This window comes from Artemia sp. Qi Xiang Cuo, chromosome 15 (genome assembly GCF_049724085.1).
Source record: "Artemia sp. Qi Xiang Cuo chromosome 15, ASM4972408v1, whole genome shotgun sequence".
Lineage (NCBI taxonomy): Eukaryota > Metazoa > Arthropoda > Branchiopoda > Anostraca > Artemiidae > Artemia > Artemia sp. Qi Xiang Cuo.
The window spans coordinates 899281-920219 of record NC_142808.1 but is presented as its reverse complement, the minus strand read 5'-3'; the positions used below and the strand labels follow the sequence as shown (position 1 = coordinate 920219).

The 20939-nt window shown below is 34.0% G+C and overlaps 1 protein-coding gene across 1 annotated transcript in view; it reads right to left on the bottom strand.

Moving 5' to 3' along the window:
• Positions 1-19351, bottom strand: part of LOC148943204 (TAR DNA-binding protein 43-like) — a 63494-nt gene extending 44143 nt beyond the window's left edge. Inside the window, exons 1-3 of the mRNA XM_089101467.1 lie at positions 19261-19351; positions 5738-5907; positions 2520-2681 (exon numbers count right to left, since the gene is read on the bottom strand). Of these exons, the coding sequence (XP_088957593.1) occupies positions 2520-2681; positions 5738-5780 (205 nt within the window). The 5' untranslated portion in view covers positions 5781-5907; positions 19261-19351. The remainder of the gene's footprint in view (positions 1-2519; positions 2682-5737; positions 5908-19260) is intronic.
• Positions 19352-20939: the final 1588 nt, after the last annotated feature.

The following is a 20939-nucleotide window of genomic DNA, read 5'->3' as shown; positions in this document are numbered from 1 at the left end:
GAAAATCAAAGCAGACATCCCGAAGAGACTTTTTCGCCTGTAGCAAGGCTTTTAATTTTCAATTGCCAAACTTTTAAGTTTCCCTCTCAAACGTATATCCCGAAAACGAAAGATGAATAAGGCCTGTTGCACGTCAAACATGAGCTACTGAAAATGGGTTTCATTGAGTACAACGACAAGCGTCATGAAAACACGGAAAAGGAAGAAAGCAAGCACTACCGTTTATTGAAAAGCGAGAGATTGAAAAATTAAAAAAAAAGAATCTTAATCCTACAGATTATTGAGTTTTGTTTTTATACGTCACTTTTGGTGTTTTGAATAGGTTTGAAACTCCTTCCTTATAGGAAAAATCAGCGTAAACGGACGGTGCTCCACTGGACAAAAATCGGTGAAGCGCAAAACAAATTGGGCAGCCATTTTTCCGCTTTGGTCCAGCTATTCGCCACCGAAAAGAAAACCGGCGCTTCCTCGGAGACTACTGGTTCCTATCTTTAACCGGAACAAGTCCAAATTGACTATTCCCTGTCAATTTATTAACATACCAGTAGAATATCTTCCTATTATACTGCCTGACAGCATCTTCCAAATCTTCAGCAACTTTCTCCATGGCCTCCACTTCAAACCTCCTTAATTAATATTTTAATACTTTCCCCGCTTTCTATACTATTCTCGTTTTACTCGTTTGCATGCTTTGATTTTTTAAAATATTGAAAAAAATAAAAAAAATCAATATAGTAATTCAGATGAATGGAAACACCTAATGAAAACAAACTGAATATTTAACATACAATTAGTATGCAAAGGGTAATTTCTGCAATGAATTTTAGACGTATAAAAAACCGTTCAGTAGCCCCCCCCCCCTCCGGAAATATGTACTCCCCATTTTGCACTCCCAAACTTTTGTGTAATTTGATAGATTTCGTTTTTTTTTTTTAACAAAGATACACAGAGGAAGGTATTTTTAATACTCTAAGTGTCAATTTTTCCCATCCGATTGGCATCCCTGGGACCTCTTGCTTAATGTAAGGTTTCAACCAGAATGCTACCAAGAATTGTTCAGATTTTATGGATATTCTTAATCAAACAATGCTCAACGAGTAAGTTAATAAATTACGCATTTTTTTCGAATGTTTTAAATTAAAAATAGTATAGCTATTTCAAATATAAGGAAAATTTCCAGGGGGATTCTCTGTGGTAGAGAGTTTCCGAAGGGGTGGGGGGAAATTTGTCTGCTGAGGTTTTTCATTGGACAACATCCACATTTGTTAATTTTTACCTTTTATTTTAAATGAAAAAAAAACAAAGCGCACTTTTTTGGAGCCATATGGCACTTTATAATTGCTTTATAAAGTCAAATTTATAAAGTGTAGTCAAATATAGAACTTAGTTCACAAAAGAACCCACAATTGGCTCTCTATGATACCTATGTGTCCGAACCAGACTTTCCATTCCAAAAATGCCACCCAAATTGCGCTTTTGGTGTACCATGTGACACTTTATGTCTAATATATAAAAAAAACGATAAGATATAACAATTAGCTTTTGTAAGTCCTTAAACAGCTCTCTACAGGGGCGTCGTTTAGAGGGAGAGGGAGTTGTTCCCCAATAATTTGGACAAAAATTATTATATAGCCAATACCCCTTGACTATCCGAATATGGACCCCTCTTACCCTCCTCCTCAATAAAATTCTAGAGCTACGCCCCTGCACACAACCTTGACTTTTCGGACAAACCCAGGATGAAATACACCCCGTTTTCCAAACGATAAATCCTGCATGTAAAAATAGGCGAATTGCATAATTTAATTTCTTTCCGCGGCGTCATGGCATCACTGGAGGGATGATTCTTCGGCCGTTCGACTATTTTGAACGAAACACGTTTTTGAAAATTTTGAACACTATTTGAGGGAGGGGAGTGGTTTCCTTCCGGTTACTCCTAAACATACCCTTATAGTTTCAAATTAATACCCTGAACCGTTCCTGAGATATTGCTCATATGCCGAAATAGGGGTAAACTTTAGTGCAATTAAGGGGGAACCTCCTCTGGAGCTTCTCTTATAAAACTTCCAAACTAATATACTCACCTTACTTCCTGAATAAAAACAAATGTTCCGAACTAATATGCTCGCCTTACTTCATAAATAAATTCAAACTTATTTTCATTTGATCAAGGTATAATTTCTGATTACATTCTGAAATAACTTTTAATATATAACCCTGACTTTTCGTGTTTTTTTAAGAAATAACACAGAAGAGGAAAAAATTGAACATACTGAAGGAAAAGAAACGCCGACAAGCAAACTAGCAAATGATAGCTACAAAATGAAGTAGACAAACCGACCTTCCAAAACATCAAAGCATTTTTATCTTAATGTAGGTAACTTGTTCTAATGTACTGTTTCCTTCTGTTAATTTCAATCACACTGTAGAAAAATCCTAGCGAGAGAAAAATTCCTATACTGGGATCATTAGAACATTATTACAGCCTACATTTTTGGATTATACATCCCAAAACATACCTTCATTTTGACGGTCTAGTACATTGGTCTCAGGGAAATCCAGCTGAAGCTTCAATTGTGTTGAAGTGACTGTTGAGTCAAACTCATCTTTAATAGGCCTATCCAAATTGGTTTTCTGAACAGGAGAATTCACCTTATTTGGCATTTTATCTTCTTCTAATTCTGAAAAAAGAGAATCAAAGTAAATAGAAGGACCTGAAAACTTTTTAGAAATTTTCAATATTTTCGGAAACGCAAATGAATGCTCCAATCCAACCAAATATAAATGGATATCTATATATTAAATCCTAAATCTTATAAAACAGTAACTACAAAGGGAAAATTACTATAAGCTGTATACGAATTCTTATTTCCACCCTCCTACTCCTTAATATCCATAAAAATTTACATATATCCTGTAACACCAATCCTTTTTCTTTCAATATTCCCAAATTAGATATGATCTTTGGTGAATATGGATGTTACACAGGACACAAGTGATTTCACATGAGAACAACTAAAAGTTCTTACTAAAGTTCTTTAGCCGAAAAAAAAATGCATGCTATCCAATGGTTTGCGTTGAGCAGGTACTGATCTCCATGATTCACTTCCTTTGGCCAGGAGTGTAATGTGTGGTTGGGGCAAATCATCCAACGATTCCTGTGTTTTCTTCCAGACTTCACCAGGTACCCATTTAGAGGTGGGTCACCTCTGGCTGAACTTACAAACCATTGACCCCCTTCCGAACCAAATAACCAGCAACACTAAGACTCGAACCCATGTTCTCAGTATTTCAAGTCCAGTATGCTTACCTCTCAGCTATGACGCCTCAAAAACTCAATACGATCTACAACTTAAGAACAATTAAGTATCTTACGCTACTCAGTAGAAACGCTGAACTACGAACAAAGCAGCAAAAGGAAAATATAAAGCAATAATACCTTTTCAAAATCAATACAAAATCCATAAGAGGAAAACGTCTGGAAATAAAAGCGTCAAGATGTCGCCACAAGTCATCTTCCATGCAATTTAAGTAGATTTTGACCATATTCATCATGATTCCAACATTAAAGTAAAACTAAATCTTTTTTATACCTGGGCCAATAGTAACCTAAATTCTCCAAGGGAATTTTGATGACAGTGGATGAATCGAACAAATGAGCTTTTTCTGCTGATTCCAAATACATAAAATTCGTTAAGTTTCATGTAACTCATCAAAAGCTAAGAGCATAAAAATATTTACCTGATTTTCAAAAAAGGGTAAATATTTGTTTAAATTTGTTAAACTGGTACCCGTTTTCACTTCTAAATGGAAAGGCAGTATGGTCAAAGAAATTATTTATGTGCTTGGAACTCACGAGACTTCTAGAATTTGTCGTAGTCACCCGTAGATAGAAAAAGGTTAGTGATCTTAATTAAAATCACACCATTAGATTCAGTATATCACAAAACTGGTCAAGATATTTCAAGCTTCTATGTACAAAAACCATAGAATTGCACCTTTTTTCCAAGAAGAAAGACACGAATACGTGCTATTTTCCAGGGGTGATTGCATCGAATCGACGTCCAAGATGATCGGAAGAAAATTCATTCAAATTAAAATTGAATGTTCTAAAACCCTTTTGAAGTGACCAAAAAATTAAGCCACTGAAATTAGGCATGTTTACCATTTTGTGGTACCCAACTCTGACTCTGCCCCAAAGAGGACCAGGTTGGTATCCCGTATTGCAGTGCATTCGTTTCTGAACAGTTACATAGTATATACAAGACGATTTGTTAGTAAGGATATTTACTTAATGCTTGATTTGGCTGAGCTGATTCACTACATTTCTGATGAAATTATGTTTAGTGGTGCTTAACTAAGCATCAAAAATGATTAAGAAGGGGTGGTGGATCATTGTGTATATAGCAGGCCAGATACCTAAAAGTGCATTTTAATGCCCAGCTGTCTAACTGTGAGGCTACATATATATATATATATATATATATATATATATATATATATATATATATATATATATATATATATATATATATATATATATATATATATATATATATATATATATACATATATATTGAAATGGCTATAGGGGGGAGGGAAGGACACTAATATCTTTACTGGATGACCCCGATGATAAATAAAGGTTTTTTCTGAACAAAAGAAAAAAACGTTTTATCACAATACTCTTCTGTTAGACCTTTAATTTTTTAATCATGTTCTGGCCTCAAAAAAAGTGATGGGTTCCAAATGTGCAAGAAACAGACAAATAAAATTATTTTGAAGTTTACAGAGAACAATTAAATTTGCTTATAATCAGACAGCAAGGAATTCCCGGAAACCCTTTTTGTATGGGATCTTTCCACATCACATAGACCATTTTGGTGAGTTTGTGGTCTTTTCAACTTAGGGATATGTAAATATACAAAAAACGAATACGAATGAATGTGCATTGTCAGTTAATATACATATACTGATATTTAGTAATTAAAATGTTAATTTTATTTGATTTATTAAAGTTATAAAAGTAAAAACATTTATACTTTTTTTCAGTAAAGTGCAAATTTTGTTCTGGCCTTGGGAAGGCATAGGGGTTTTGCGCCCAACTAATGTTAATTTCTTCTCGTTTTGAGTTTGACTCGGTTATTTATTGCAATTTCTGTTCGTTTTGGGTTTCATCTATTTATCAATGCTGATTTGTGGCAGTTTCACGCTTGGTAGATTATTTGATTTTATTTTTGCTCATTTTTTGTTTAATGGAGATCTTTACTATTCTTTTGAAAAACTTATTTTGTGGAAAAAGTTTTTTTAATTAATGCAAAAAGAAGGACCAAATAGCAAAGGCAAGAAATTTATCAAAAAAATGAAAAGCTTCCTTCTGAAAGCCAGAATTTTATCCTATTTTTTGGCTGTTGTTTCAAATTTGTTAGCTTTAAAACTACAGTGTCAGCAAAAGTCGGGTTTTGGCTGGTCAGTTGCCATAATTGTCAAAATTTTTAAATACCCAGAACAGAAATCCAGAAGTAACAAAGTGGAAACACTGGCCTACATAAAAAATCCTTTCCGTGTGATAAATAATATATGTATCCTTTATTTTCAGAAGTTTAAATTTTGTGTTGAAGGGATGGTGCATTTAATGATTTTTAAGCTTTCACTGTATTACCCAATCAAATGAACACAGACAAATTAAAGCTTCTCATATTAGTTATTTGAGTAAACCTGTAGCAACATCAATTACCTTTCTTAATAGTAGCAGGATCAGAAAGGCCAGTCCTGTTCATATTTAACCAGTCAAGCCACAAACACACAATTCGTTTTCTCAACGAAATTACTCCTGCATTTAACTTCAAATCTTCTGAACTGATTATAAACAGATTAGCAAAATCGAGTTTCACATAAACGCAGAACCTAGAAAATATTAACAATAACTAAAACGAAATTCATTTTAGAATCAACAGTACATGTATTTGTTTAATAATAAACCATGGTTATAAGCACATTAGATCATTTTGAATGAAGGGTGTCATCATGAAAGCACCTTGGTGTTTGGATGTTGGGAAGCTTCGTTGTGTTTGAGATTGCCAAATGAATTTTGTCTTGATACAGTGTTAGTAAGTAACAAATGAGGCTATGAAAGTCTCAACCTTCCAGTTGATCAAGGTAAAAAAAAAAAAAAAAATTACCAGTGTTGGTAGTTGAGGCTTATGTTCCTATTTACACCCTCTTAAAAAACAATACCCATAAATTTGGTCTGCAGCAAGGAAAATTTTAGTAGCCAAAATATTTTTAAGATCTATACAAATTTCAATATAAGAAGAGGAGATGACCAAAAATGGGGTTTTTAAGGCCAAACGAGAATACTGAATAAACAAATAAAGCAAATATTTCGAGAAGACAACCGTCTCTCTTCTTCAGCGCGAAACAAAATAATATATTTCGTTATATTTCGAGAAGCGGTTGTCCTCTCGAAATATTTGCTTTGTTTGTTTTTTCAGTTTTATCCTTTGGCCTTAAAAACTCCATTTTTGATCGTTTCCTTTTCTTATATTATGGTAGGCCAATGTGGTTTGAGAAATTATCTTTATACAAATTTCACTGTTTTAGTTGTTGTTTCCTGTTGTTTTACAATTCGAAATATTTGCATATAAGCGCTTCAAGCCTCTACAATGGGGTTCTATGATTGTTTTGTAGGCTGTATCCAGGACTTTTGTTTGGGGGGTTATTTTTTTCAGGGGAGGGGACAAAAAACTTTAAAAAACACATCAAAGATATAAAACTGATATTTAATCCCTCTTGGTTTCTGGGAATAATTCTGGTCAATGCTGTTGTTATGAAAGTAAAAGTAACATGAAGCCCCAAAATGAGCAGAATTTATTCCATATAGGAGGGGGACTGCCCCTTCCTCATCCCCACCTCTGCCTCATGGTTGTAGTAACTTTGGAGGATGCTCTTTCAATCAGAAATTGAGAGTTCTAGTTCTTATTTTATAATTCAAAAGTGATTGAAAACCAACCAGCTGCAGGGGGATTGTATTTTTTGTGGGGTTGTATTTTCCGGGGGAAGGTGTATTTTCCATGGAAGGATATTTTTCGAAGGGTATTTTCTGCAGGGGACTTTCTGGGGGAATTGGTATTTTCCAGGATGGGGGGGGGTAAATGCCTAGACCTGTAGACAGTGACAGGCCAAAGGGAACTCCCACTAAAACAGCAGTCATCAACCTGTGGTCTATGGACCACTGGTGGTCCATGAAAATATTTAGGTGGTCCACAAAGAAAAGGGACCATTATTAAATAATGTCCCTTTTTATATTTAATGAACATAAAAAGAAATAAGGAAACTTATCATAGATTAAAAATTTAAAATTTATTATTATATAGCTTTATTGCAACTGAAAAAGCTTAAAAAAACTAACATGGGGGCTTTGTTAACACATTTAACAATGTCTGCTGCTGTACATACTTGAATATACATACATCTATATCAGGATGCATTTAATGATTTCTATCACTGTACATTCTTGAATCAGCATACGTCTATGACAGGATACATTTCCATTTGGCTTGCTATTTCTGCAAAGAATTGAAAAAGTGGCTGAAGATACTGAAAATCAAGTTGTAAAAATGGTGAATAATGAACCATTCTATTCAATTCAACTTGATGAATCTACAGACACAAGTAACAAAGCACTTCTCCTTTGTTTTGTAAGGGTTGAGTTTCAAAGAAAATTACAAGAAGAACTTCTTTGCTTGCTGAACTTGCTAGGCAAAACAATTACATTTGAGATTTTAAAGCACTTGATAGTTATTTGCTGAAGCACAAAATCGAGTGGAAAAAATGTATTGGCATGCAAACAGATGGTGCTGCATACATGACTGGACATTGCTCAGAAACTGCAGCAAGAGTAAAAAATGTTAGCCACCCAGACATTCTGTCTACTCTTACATTGTACATTGTGAGCAGCTTGTGGCAAAAAAAGAAATATCCCCGGAACTAAACAAAGTATTATACAGTGTTATATAAATTGTGAATGAAATTAGACATAAAGCTCTGAATTCTTGAATGTTGGAAATGCTATGCAAATAAATGGGTAGCCAGTATACTCAGCTTCTTCTTCACACAGAGGTAAGATGGCTATCAAGGGGCAAAACTCTGAGCCATCTGTTTGTCCTGCATGAAGAAATTATATTATTTTTTCAGCAGCAAAATAATCAGAAATTTCAAGGACTATTGTCTGATGATGACTGGGTAGCAAATCTGGCATGTAGCCAACCTGGCTTATATTTTAATTCTGCTAAATGAACTAAACATATCCTTGCACGGACAACTTAACGACATGTTTACATTATAAGGAAAGATAGATGCTTTACAAAAGAAAATATCACTTTGGCAGACACAGTTGGCAGATGGAGATCTACAAATATTTATAGATGTTGATGAATATATGGAGAGAAGGATCTCAACCTTCAAGGGATATCCATGATTATTCAACAGCACCTACAGTCACTAAAAGAATATTTTGATTTGTATTACCCAAGGGAAAAAGATCCAAGACTTATAAATATGCGGATAATAGGTTGATTTTTATCTAACATTGAAGAGGACAAATTAAGCATAAAGTAAAAGAAAGCCTCATTGATCTTCCTTGTGATGACTGTCTCAAATTAAAATCTAAGTCCCCTTTGTCAAGAGCTGATTTTTGGGTCTCTAAAAAATGAATACCCATTACTGAGTGAGAAGGCTATGAAAATTTTGATTCAATTTTCAAATATATATTTATGTTAAAAAGCATTTTCATCCATGACAATAATTAAAACAATAATAGTGAAAATAATTTGGTACTGCTCCCAGCTTGAATAGATGCAGTGGATTGTCTTGTGGTAACATTATTGAAACCAAATTGCCATATCATGATGTGAAATAAACAAGAGCAACCATCACACTAAAAACGTCAGTTTTTTTGTTCTTTTAGTAAAAATAATTACTATATATTTTTTTACCTTTATGTGTATTTCCCATAACCTAAATTAAAAATTTTCTGATTATCCTGTATGGATGTATTAACAACACTTTTTTTCCTTAATCCATATTAATAGTCTACAAAATAAAAAATGACCCATTTAGTGGTCCATGAACTTCTAAAGGATGGCAACCACTGTTTTAACAGACATAAAAAACGGAAAAATATAAATATGGCTCTAATGGTTTGTGATGTCCATTTTTCTTTGTTTTTGTGACAACAAAACAGATCTTTTCCATGAATCACCTTGACAGGCATTTATATCATGACTTTAAAAAACAAACAATTCCAACATGGGCATACTGAAGGGGGGCAAGGGGGCTGCTGTCCCACCCCCCTAGAACTTCAAATTTATGCTAGATATGGCTAAAAAACCAGGTGGTTGAAAAAACAGTTGATAAAAGGTAGATGGTTGAAAAAGCTAGAAACAAACAGCTGAAATGACAGAATAAAAGTCAAACAAGAGGCAATTATCCATAATGTCTTGGAAAAATTTAGCTCTAATCCAAGAAGATAAATGCTGAAGCTTATTGATGATTTTTGGTGATTACTTATTAATAAGATTCCATAGGTGTGATAGAACTTGCTGGCAATGTAAGGTGTTGTGAACTGACAATATAACTTCAGCTTCCCCCCTGCCTTTCATCACAGAATTGGCTGCCCCCCCCCCCCTAGACAAGAAGCTAATGTACACCCATGAATTCCAACAAGGTTGAACATGTACAAATTCTAACTTGTATTTAACCAATGATAATGCCTCATATTTGTAAAATACTAAAAAACTGAGTATGGTGGTTCAGTTGCATGAGGGTTCAATTATGCAAGGGTCCAATTGCATGGGGGTTCAGTTACATGCACACTCACCAGCACAGCTTTCAGCCAGGGAAATCAGTTGAGATCAATCTCCTCAAGACATACAGCATTATAATAGACCACTTGGATAAAGGAATTTCTGTGGACTTGATTCTATTGGAAAAAGAATTTCTGTAGACCTAATTCAAGAGCATGTGATGTTGTAAGTGGAGTCCCTCAAGGCACTGTTTTGGGTCCAGCTATATTCCTAATATATAACAACAATATGGTAAATGGAATAAAAAAAAACAACATCACTTTCTATACTGATGACTCCAAGGTGTTTAGACCCACTAATTAACAAGGTCTGCAGGTTAACCTTCTTAAAATCCAAACATGGGCACAAGATTGGCTGCATGTCTGATCCCAATTCAATGCCAAACTCAGTACTTAGGACAAGTCCCAAAGAGAAATATCAAGGAGTAGGCCTACTAATAGAAGAACAACTAAAGTTCCAAGCACACTGGCAACAAGCATCTTTGTCATCAAAACCTTCTATGGACAATTTGCCCATATATGGTTGAGTGGGGTGAAAATTACCCCATATACTTTAGTTTGTGAGATTTCTCAATAGCCCCTGGGACTAAGCCATTGTGGATCCACGTAATCTTTATACACCATGCATAGAATCTATGGTGAGTCAGTCAAATTCCAGTATCAATCCTGAAAGGAGATAAGGGCATAAGCTAGTCTATACCCAATAGTAAATTTTTGTCAAAGACAAAAGAAACTCCCAATTCCCCTAAAACTTCTATTTCTTTATCAAGATAATTCAAAACCCAAAACTAGTGGAGAGGACATCTTCAGGCTGAACAATTATAATTTTCCAATTAGGCCTAGGATGTTTCTCTTAATTCTAAAAGGAGAAACTGTTTCATCAATATTTATAGAGCTGTGAAAAGATTATGACTTGCTTTCAGGGTCATTAGTAGCCAAATGCATCCCCCCACCATACGTGAGGGCCCTGCTTGCTTTCTACATGCCCAGTTCTCGAATGGAAAATAGGGCAAAACGGAATGGAAAGAACATTTTTCTTTGACATTCTGGAAAAATAGAGACAGGTTTTTGGACTGCCCCTACTTTACTATAGCATGACACAATGTGAGCATAGTAACAAGATCCCAACTGTTTATATGCCTTCTTGGTGCAATTTTCACTAATAACTTGTTATCATAAATTCAAAATGTGGCCTCTGTTTTGATAAGCAATTGTAAAGAAAAATTATATTTAATATTTGTGATTTATAGAACAAATATCAAGCAATAAAAGTTTCATTTTTAAAATCAGATTATAATCAGCTTTCTGTTAATATGTGAATAATACTGATACACTGAAAGGATATACACATCAAAATAGGATAATTGTTATTACTAAAACGAGGTCCTTCTAGGTAAGTCAATAAACTAATCAGGTAAAATCCTAGTTTAGCTACTTTTGGCTATCATGGAAAGGGGTTAGGTAAGGAAACTGAAACTTTCAGTAATGAATCCAGAGCCAAAAACATACTTTTTGACACAGAAACATTTTATCTTAATTTTCAGTTACTACTTGCTTTTTCTCTGGCTTTAGTTCTGAAAATACAATTGCTGTTTTAGAGTAGAATTTTAAGCCATATTGATGATTTTTTCAAAATTTAAGAAATATATTTGCAGATCTTTGAAACCTCATAAACTAGGATTGGGCAAAGTTATGAAGCTGAAAACAGCTTTGTTATACTTCACTTAAGCAGAAGATCTATTTTGCAAGGTTTCACAGTAAATATTTTGCTGCTCATATTATTGACCTACAAATAAAGTGAACTAGATGCCATTTTTATGCCATTTCTGACTATAATAATTGCTGTTCCTGCAAATTCAGTTTTAAGCCCTTTTTGAACCCTCAAAAATAATAATTTCTTTCTATGTTTTTGGAAAAAAAATGGTTAAACGATTGGTTTCAAACTTGCTATTTCATTATATAATCCATTTTTTGTAAGTTATATAATCTGCAATCATTGATTTGTCACAATTAAGTTATATCAAAAATTCAAAACAATGTCTCCATTTTTCTATCTGCCATTTTTCTTTTGCCAACTTTGATATTTTTTCAACATATAGATGAAACAGCAGATTTTAAGCAGCATAACATAATAAGATGAAAACACAGAGGAATTGTTTTGAATTTTTTTATTGAACTTAATTGTGATAAATAAATGTTTGTGAATTATACAACTTTTACAAAATGGATTTACTTTGAAATAGTAAGTTTGAAACAAATGTTAAAATCTATTTTTATATCAAAAAAATAAGGAATGAAATTATTATTTTCAAGGGTCCAAAAAGGGATTAAAATTGAATTTGCAAGAAAAGTGATTATTATATTCTTAAAAAGCATAAAAAAGGCATCAAGTGGTATATTCACTTTATTTGTAAGTCAGTAATATGAACAGCAAAATATTTACTCATTTCTATGTTTTTTGGTATAAAAAGGATCAAAACATTGGTTTCAAACTTACTATTTCATTAGAAAATACATTTTGTTAAAGTTCTATAATCTGCAAGCATTGGTTTGTCAGAATTAAGTTGGATAAAAAAATTCAAAACAATTTTTCAAGGGTCCAAAAAGGGTTTAAAATTGAATTTGCAAGAAAAGTGATTATTACATTCTTAAAGAGCATAAAAAAAGGCATCAAGTGGCATATTCACTTTATTTGTAAGTCAGTAATATGAACAGCAAAATATTTACTTATTTCTATGTTTTTTTGGTATAAAAAGGCTTAAAACTTTGGTTTCAAACTTACTATTTCATTATAAAATACATTTGTTAAAGTTATATAATTTGCAAGCACTGAATTGTCACAATTAGGTAGGATAATAAATTCAAAACAATTTCTCCATTTTTCCATCTGCATTGTTTCTTCTGTTGACTTTGATATTTTCTGGTATTCAGACTTCATTGTGTTAACACCATAGTTCTTTTGGATATAACCTTTGGATTTACTTTTATAAGCGGATTACCGTTTTGCAAGCTATTTCAAATTCCCTTGGGACAGTAAATTGTAGTTGAATATCTATGCAATAACTGAATGATGGGTGCTAATAACTAGTTTAGACTTGAACTTATTTATTACTTAAAAGGATGAGTGTGGTATATATTGAATATATTCTTGATTATGATGGAGCTTGTCCATTCTGCACTGCTAAACTTTGTACAGTCAAATTTTCATGAAGGAGTGGATAACGAAATTATTGCCAAACATGTGGCTGACTTTTTTGATGAAAAGTCTATTATGATAGCTAAAACTGACCTATGGTCTCGAGTGTTTGTGGGCGAACGTGTGCCTTAACAGCAAGGTGATCTAGCTAATTACCATCACATAAAGGATATAATTGAGACCTTTCAGAAATGCGAGTCTGATGATTTTATTTTGCCTACTTACGTGATTATTTTGCCTACCAAGGTTCCTGTCACTCCAGTCATTGCATATTCAAGCCTTGCATCAAGGCTTCTAAACATTGACTCCAAACTCAAGCAAATTCATGAGAAAATTGTGTCTTATGATCTAAAGTTTCCTCCTCTTAGTGACCCCAAGCCCCAGCCAATCACTGATAATCATGCCATTATTGTCATTCCAAAATTTCCATCTCACCTTAACAATCATAAACAAATAAGTAGAACAACAGGGAATTTTTTTTTTTTTTTTTTTTTTTTTTTTTTTTTTTTTTTTTTTTTTTATACAAGACAGTGGAACGGAACTTTAAATGAATATTTTTAGCCTATATCCAAGGGCCGTCCTCAGTTTTGCTGAGGACGGCCCTTGGATATAGGGTTGAAATATTCACTTAAAGTTGCTTTCCACTGTCTTGTATAAAAATTTCCCTGTTGTTCTACTTATTTGTTTATGATGGAAAGGCAGTGTGGTCTTTGTTGCTATTTGCACCTTAACAATCCTGCAAAACGCTGTGAAGTGATTGACCTTATACCTGGTCATGAATGTATTCATAGCATAAAGCCCTCCAGCAATAAATTGGTGGTGCAAATTGATCAGATTGCTGCTAAGGACTTTTGCAATTCTGTTGCCTCTGTAATGAGCAACTGTGACATCAAAGTAAATGAAACAAAATATATTGGTATTGTGAAAGGTTTATCAAATGCCTTTGACGTGGGCATGCTAATTGGTTGTGGCAATATTAAGGATGCAAAACGAATTGGCAATTCTTTTGCTGCTAAAGTGTTTTTTGAAAATACAATTGCTCTTGCTAATGTGCTGAAGCTTGGCATGAAAGTTGGTCATGAGATTTTCTGTGTTCATGAGTTCCAGCATCCACCAAGGTGCTTCTATATTTGCCAATTGCCTAATCACCTGAAGGGCTCTTGTAATAACCCTAAACATTGCTCCCATTGTGCAGAAGAACATGAATCATTGTGCAATTCCCCATGCCAGGCTACCCCTAAATGTGCTAATTGTCATGGCAATCATGTTTCATTTTCTCTAAAATGCCAAATCCTTTTAATGATGTAGTTAAACGTTCTAGTCAGCTAAAAAAATGACTATTAAAATCAAATTTTCTATATGCTCATTCAACATTAACAGAACAAAGGATAAGGATGATTCTTTGAAGCAGAAACTATCTAATTTTGACATTTTGTTTCTACAAGAACATCTTTTGCCTTTGGTGAGTTAGAACTCCCTTTGCAGGAGTAAAGAACACTTGGTTTTTGCTAGAAGTGCCCAAAAACTTCCAGGAGACCTTCAGGTGGGCTGGCCTGCCTATTAAAACATAAACTACTCCCACTATCCCCTGTGTGTTATTGTGAATGTGATTATTTCATTGCAATCTGTCTTGCTAACCTAGTTCTTATTAATGTATACCTCCCTTGCAACCAAAGATCATTTTCCTCTCTAACAAAGTATACTAAAGCATGTTATTTTTGGATTTGCTACCTAATGGCTATTGGGTTTTTGATAAAGATTCATCCCATTCATACATACATAATAGCAGTTCATTGTCTGATATTGATCACTGTGTTGTTTCTTCTGGTGTTTCTATTAGTGATATTCACATTGACCAGGATGAATGTGATTATGACCATCTGCCCCTTTCAGCCACTGTCACCATCAATATGACTTGGGCTGAACAGAACTTATGTACTAATTACAAAAAATGGATAACCAAAAGAGACTGGAATAAAGCAGACTGGCCTCTATATCTATCAACCCTTGCTCTTCTTTTGTCTACAATTAAAGTTCCATATAATTTACTCTGTACCAGTGTGATATCCCCAAAAGCTTGAGTTCAGCTGAATATATATTACAGCCAGGTTGTTTCCTGCCTGAAAAAAGCTCAAGAAGTGGTTGTCCAGCTTTGTTGTTTTAAGCTTAAGACTAGAGGCTCAATATGGAAATCTGACCCTGATTTAATAAATTGTGAAAAATTATGGCTTAGAATTTGGGTAGCATGTGGCTGCCCTTTAAGGGGTCACCTTTTTTATATTAAACAGAAAACAAAGCTGGAGTTTAAATGTTATCTTTGTAAAGTAAGGTACAATGGTGTAGAATTTCCAAAGACCTCTAGTCAGTGGAAACAAGTGATTAATGTTGCAAAATTTGATTCACCTCCTAATGCCTCTTGGATTAATCATTATAGTAAGATTTTTTAATATTATAAATTATATGGTTCACTCTCAGTTTGCTAGCCTTTGTTCTTGTGTATTACCTGCAAGAATTTACCAAGGCCTTGTGCCTTCCATTTCTGCTGACCATGTTATTTGTTGTGTTAAGAATTTAAAATCTAAATCATTGGATATTGATGGTAATAGCATTTTTCACCTTCATATTGATTTGAAAGAATTGATTTATCATTTGCAGTTATTATTTCAAATTTGTCTATGTATGTCTTTGGTGCCTGATTCTTTTTTGTGGGGGAGTGTCACTTTGATTCTTAAATGTGGGAAAGATCCAACTAATTGCACATCACATAGACCTATTACGGTAGCCTGTTTGCTGAGCAAAGTTTTTGAAGATGTCCTGCCTCCTGAAATTCTTCCAAAAGTTGATTATGTGTCTAATCAATTTGGGTTTAAACCAAATATAGGATGCCAACATGCATATTGAATTCTTACTTCTTTTTTAATTCAAGCACAAAAAGATGGTTCTGAAGCTCATTTATTTGTGTTAGATATTTCAAAAGCTTTTGACTCAGTTTGTCACAGCCAACTATGGTATTCTCTTACCCAGCTTGGAGTGAATTCATCTGTTATATGTGTCCTTTGTTTTTGGTATGCAAATTCATATGTTCAACTTCGGTCAGGAGAGATCTTTTTTGGTAATATTCCTATTCAGTCTGGACTTAGGCAGGGAGGGGTTCTGTCACCATACCTTTTTAATGCTTGTTTATACCCTGTGCTTTCTTGTATTTTTCCATTGTGTTTTATGGGTCTAACTAATTTATCTTATATTGCTTATGCAGATGCTTTATTACTCATTAGCCCCTCAAAATTCACCCTAGCTAAGTCTACTCAGTTTGTTTCTAAGCTTATTGAAAAAAATTGGCCTCATGCTTAATGCTGAAAAATGTGAGTATTTAGTTTTCAATGCTAAAAACCCAGGTAGTGATTTGAGTTGTAGTTCTTTTTCAGTTAAGCTGGCTCCTGCATTGTGTTGGCTTGGGATTAGAATCTGCTATTCTATTTCAGCTATCCATGCTAGTGCACTTGCAGATATTAAGAATAAGCTTAAAGCAGGTTATGCTAAAATTGTCCCAAATTGTGGCTGATGTTCTTGTAAGGCATTGGCTAAACTTTATTCAATGTATTGCAACCATTCCATTCTTTTCCTATCAGGTTTGCACCCATTTTTTAATACCAGTGATATGCAGGATATTAGAGTTTTGTATTTCTGTTATTGTAAATATCTTTTGTATTTGCCTCATTGGTATAGACACCATAAGATTATTTGAATGTTTAATGCAACTGATACATTGATGTCATATAATAAGTTGGACTCTAAGTTAAAAGATGAGGCCTGCAAGTGGTTGGGTCCTTTTCATCCTCTTGTGCAATTGTTCTGATTTGCATTTGTAGTTCTTCTTACTGATATTGTTTTGCATGTGTTTTGTTTTGTATGTCTTTTCCTTTTATTATTATAGATAAAACAGTAGTTTTTAAGTGGCATAACAGAATAAGATGAAAACATGGTGGAAGTGTTTTGAATTTTTTACTGAACTTAATTTTGACAAATCAATGTTTGTGGATTATACAACTTTTAAAAAATGGACTTATAATGGAATAGTTAGTTTGAAACAAATGTTATAACCCATTTTTATATCCAAAAAATATAGAATTCAATTATTATTACAAGGATCCAAAAAGAGCTTAAAATTGAATTTGCAAGAAAAGTAATTATTATATTCTTAAAGAGCATGAAAAACGCATCAAGTGGTATGTTCACTTTATTAATAAGTCAGTAATATGAACAGTAAAATATTTACTAGTTTCACTTTTATAGCACATAGATTTTCTAAGATGACCAAAGGTCACTGTGTAAATTTCTAGGCAGCACTACAATTTAGCTAGGATGAAAGTAAAAACATCATTTGATGGTTTCTTATGCTATTTCATGATTCAATAATTGCTTCTGGTTCTAATTGCATCTTGAGCCCTTAAAGGGGCCCTAAAGGTATTTTATATAAATTATGAAATAGCATTAAAAAAGCATTAAATGATGTTTTCACTTTCATCCTAGCTAAACTATATGGCCCACTGCAACTTTACCCCCCCCCCCCCCCTAATGTCCAAATATATACCCTGAATTGTTGACAGCAAAGTTATGAATCGCAAAATTCAGTTCTTTTTTTGTTGACAGCGTTTGAAAAACTTGAAATGGTAGGAAAATGGTTTATATTTGAGTTGCCTAATAGATGAGTTTTGAATTGTTATAAATAAGTACTTTTGGAATATATTACTCTTGAACAACTTATTTATGAAGTAGTGATATATTTTTAACCACTTTTCAATAACTTAACTAGTGTTCATAACTTCTTTGTGTGGTTAAAAAAAATGAAATACCTTTGGAGCCCCTTTAAGGGCTCAAGATGCAATTAGCCCCAGAAGCAATTGTTGAGTTAAGAAAGAGCATAAAAAGGGCTCAAGATGCAACTTGCACCAGAAGTGATTATTGAATTATGAAAGAGCATAAAAATATACAATTTTTGGTAAAATTCTATTTTAGCTATCTTCGAAAGGGGTTAGGTTAGGAAAATGAAACTTTCAATAATGGGTCTATAGGCTAAAGTATGTCTCAAGAAGGTATTTTAAAGTACCTAGATCTACTCCTCTCTCTAGAGGGTCCTGAGATTTGTTTATGTGACAGGTCTATACCTATTGAAATTTTGACAAAACAATGCTTTACCTTAATTTTCAATTATCAGTTTCTTTTTCTCTGGCTTTATTTCTGAAAATGCAATTCCTGTTATTTCAGTATAATTTTAAGCTACACCAGTGTTTTTTTCAAAATTTAGGAAATGTTATTGTATAGGGTAAGACACCCAGTAGTCGGCCACCTGCCTATTCTCGGACAGAATGTAACTAACAGGGAACCTACCTCTAGGCTAATGTGCCTGGTGGTTTCCCTGGTCACTATTAGATATCCATATGGATATCTAATAGTGAAAACCAGGGAAACCAGCTATGTATAAAAACTTTCTAGCGTAATAAACTTTCTAAGCACATTAGCCTAGAGGTAGGTTCCCTGTTAGTTACATTCTGTCCAAGAATAGGCAGGTGGCCGACTATTGGGTGTCTTACCCTATCTTTAAAACCTTATAAATTGGGATTGAGCAAAGTTGTGAAGCTGAAAACAATTTTGTGGTGCTTCATTTAAGCAGAAGATCTATTTTGCAAGGTTTCACTTTGATAACATGCAGGTTTTTGAAGGTTGTCAAAGGTCAGGACCCTCTAGAGGGAGGAGTGGGCAAAGGTACTTTAAAAAACCTTTGAAGGTAATAATTTAGCCTGTGGATCCATCCCTGAAAGTTTGATTTTCCTTACCTAACCCCTTTCCAAGATAGCCAAAAGTAGCTAAAGTAGAATTTTACCACAATTTTTTATACAATCCTAAAAAGGACTTAGGCCTAGGCTATCCTGGATTTGCCTCTCAGTTACTTAGACTATCTGTCTTGGCTTTTTCTACAATTAGCCATGTTTTGATGCCTGCAAAATATTGATTTTAATTAAATGATGTTTTCGCTTTCATCCTAGCCTAGCTAAATTATAGGGCCACCTAGAAATTTACCTTTTCCTATTGGTCAGTTGATGATGAAATTTATTCCAAGCAAAATAATCAAATTGGACCCAGTGAAATAATCAAGGATTTCTATCTAGTTAGTAATTCAGAAATTTAACTACTAGCCTACCTGAAGAGAGTGATTAAAAAACTCTCATTATAGGCTAATATTTTTTTTAATTTCCTGTGGATTAGTGTTGCCGTACTGGCCCCAGGGTTGCGAAAACTTTTAGGGACAAAAGTGTCCAAATCACCCAAATGGACACTTTAAGTGTCCCTCTAGAAAATTAGCCAATATACAGGGTTGCCACTATGAATTTTCAAAACCTGTGAAATTGGTCCTTCTTTGTTCTGTTACCTCGCGGTCTGTTACCTGCATGAGTTCTGCAGGTATTTCCAGCTTTGAGAATAACGCTACCAATAAATTAAGTTTAGTGCTAGTTCAATTTGAAGAGATGGCATAAAAATAGTCATGAGAATGTCAACAGAGCGAAATTTTATTTCGATTACCGATACCGCTACCTATTTTAGTCGAAAAGTATAGAACCAATCATAGAGATTCATTTTCACTTCGGCATTTTCAAAAGTTTTGCGAAAAAGATGCGAGTCGTTGATCTTCGGTAGCTATTAAGGATCTTTGGGCGCGACAAGGTCCGAGCGGCTGTAGCAACGAAATGTCTATTTTGACCTACATGGTTTTGAAGTTAAACAAAAGACGTCGATCTCCTTAACCACTCAGTCAACTGGTTCGTCAAGTGATTAAAATCGTTTAACAATTCCCCTATCTTGCCCTTTTCTGAACAGTTAGAAGTTTCACTTAGCAGAGATTACGTTTTCGAAAACTAATAAAGTGAGAATACAAGGCCGATTGAAATAAATTAGCTTCGGTTATACTCGATAGAATCTGGTAACCAGCGTTTGACAAAAATCGCAGCTGAAAGTGTAGGATAAGGATCAGAAATATTCGCTAGCGGCTATAAATAAAATTGAGCCGCAACACAGCTTTTCTGCGAAACTCCTTTCTTTCTATGACAGCAGTGTAATAATAGCCATATGCACACGGCTACACGCCAAAGGGATTTACGCGGAACGTGCCAGCAAGGAATGGCAATTCACTCCTTTTTTTCAGCCTTCTCAGCGGCCTTGGTGACTTTGCCACTGGCAGTAGGTGGGTCCTTGAAGTTGACCGACTTGATGACAAACGTCAACCGTAAGATAGAAGAAAAAGATGGATTCGATAGTTTTAGCATACCACATTGGTTAAAATATTAGGTCCTATTCCTATTCGGTTGATAAATGGTGTTCGCGCAGGGCGCAAAAACATATAAGAAAAATCCCCAAGCCGTTACCAATGCTTAAAAGTAAAGTATTAAAAGCAGTGGTATTTATAAAAAAAAAAGAAGAAAATAAAGACATTTAGTTTTGATCTAGAAAAATATCCGAAAAGTGTCCTTTTTTTCAAAAAGCTGCCTTTTTTCACCCAATAGTATCCCGGTGTCCCTCAGAGTGAAAAAGTGTCCAAAAGCCACTAAGAGTGTCCATTTGGTATCCCAGACTGGCCTGCAAGAATTTAATATTCTGAGAGAAAAAACTTACTAAATCGTATCTGTTTTTACTAAATGCTCAAAAAAAATTTGGGCATTGCAGAATTCTTTGATTCAATAGTTTAATTTAGACCCAAGCACCTATAATAAAACAAGCACAAAATAAGCACAAGAAAGCAATATAAGCAAAAGCATACACAAGCAATATATAAGCAAGCACAAGCAAATATAATAGATAATGCTACATCTCCCTTCTTCACACTTA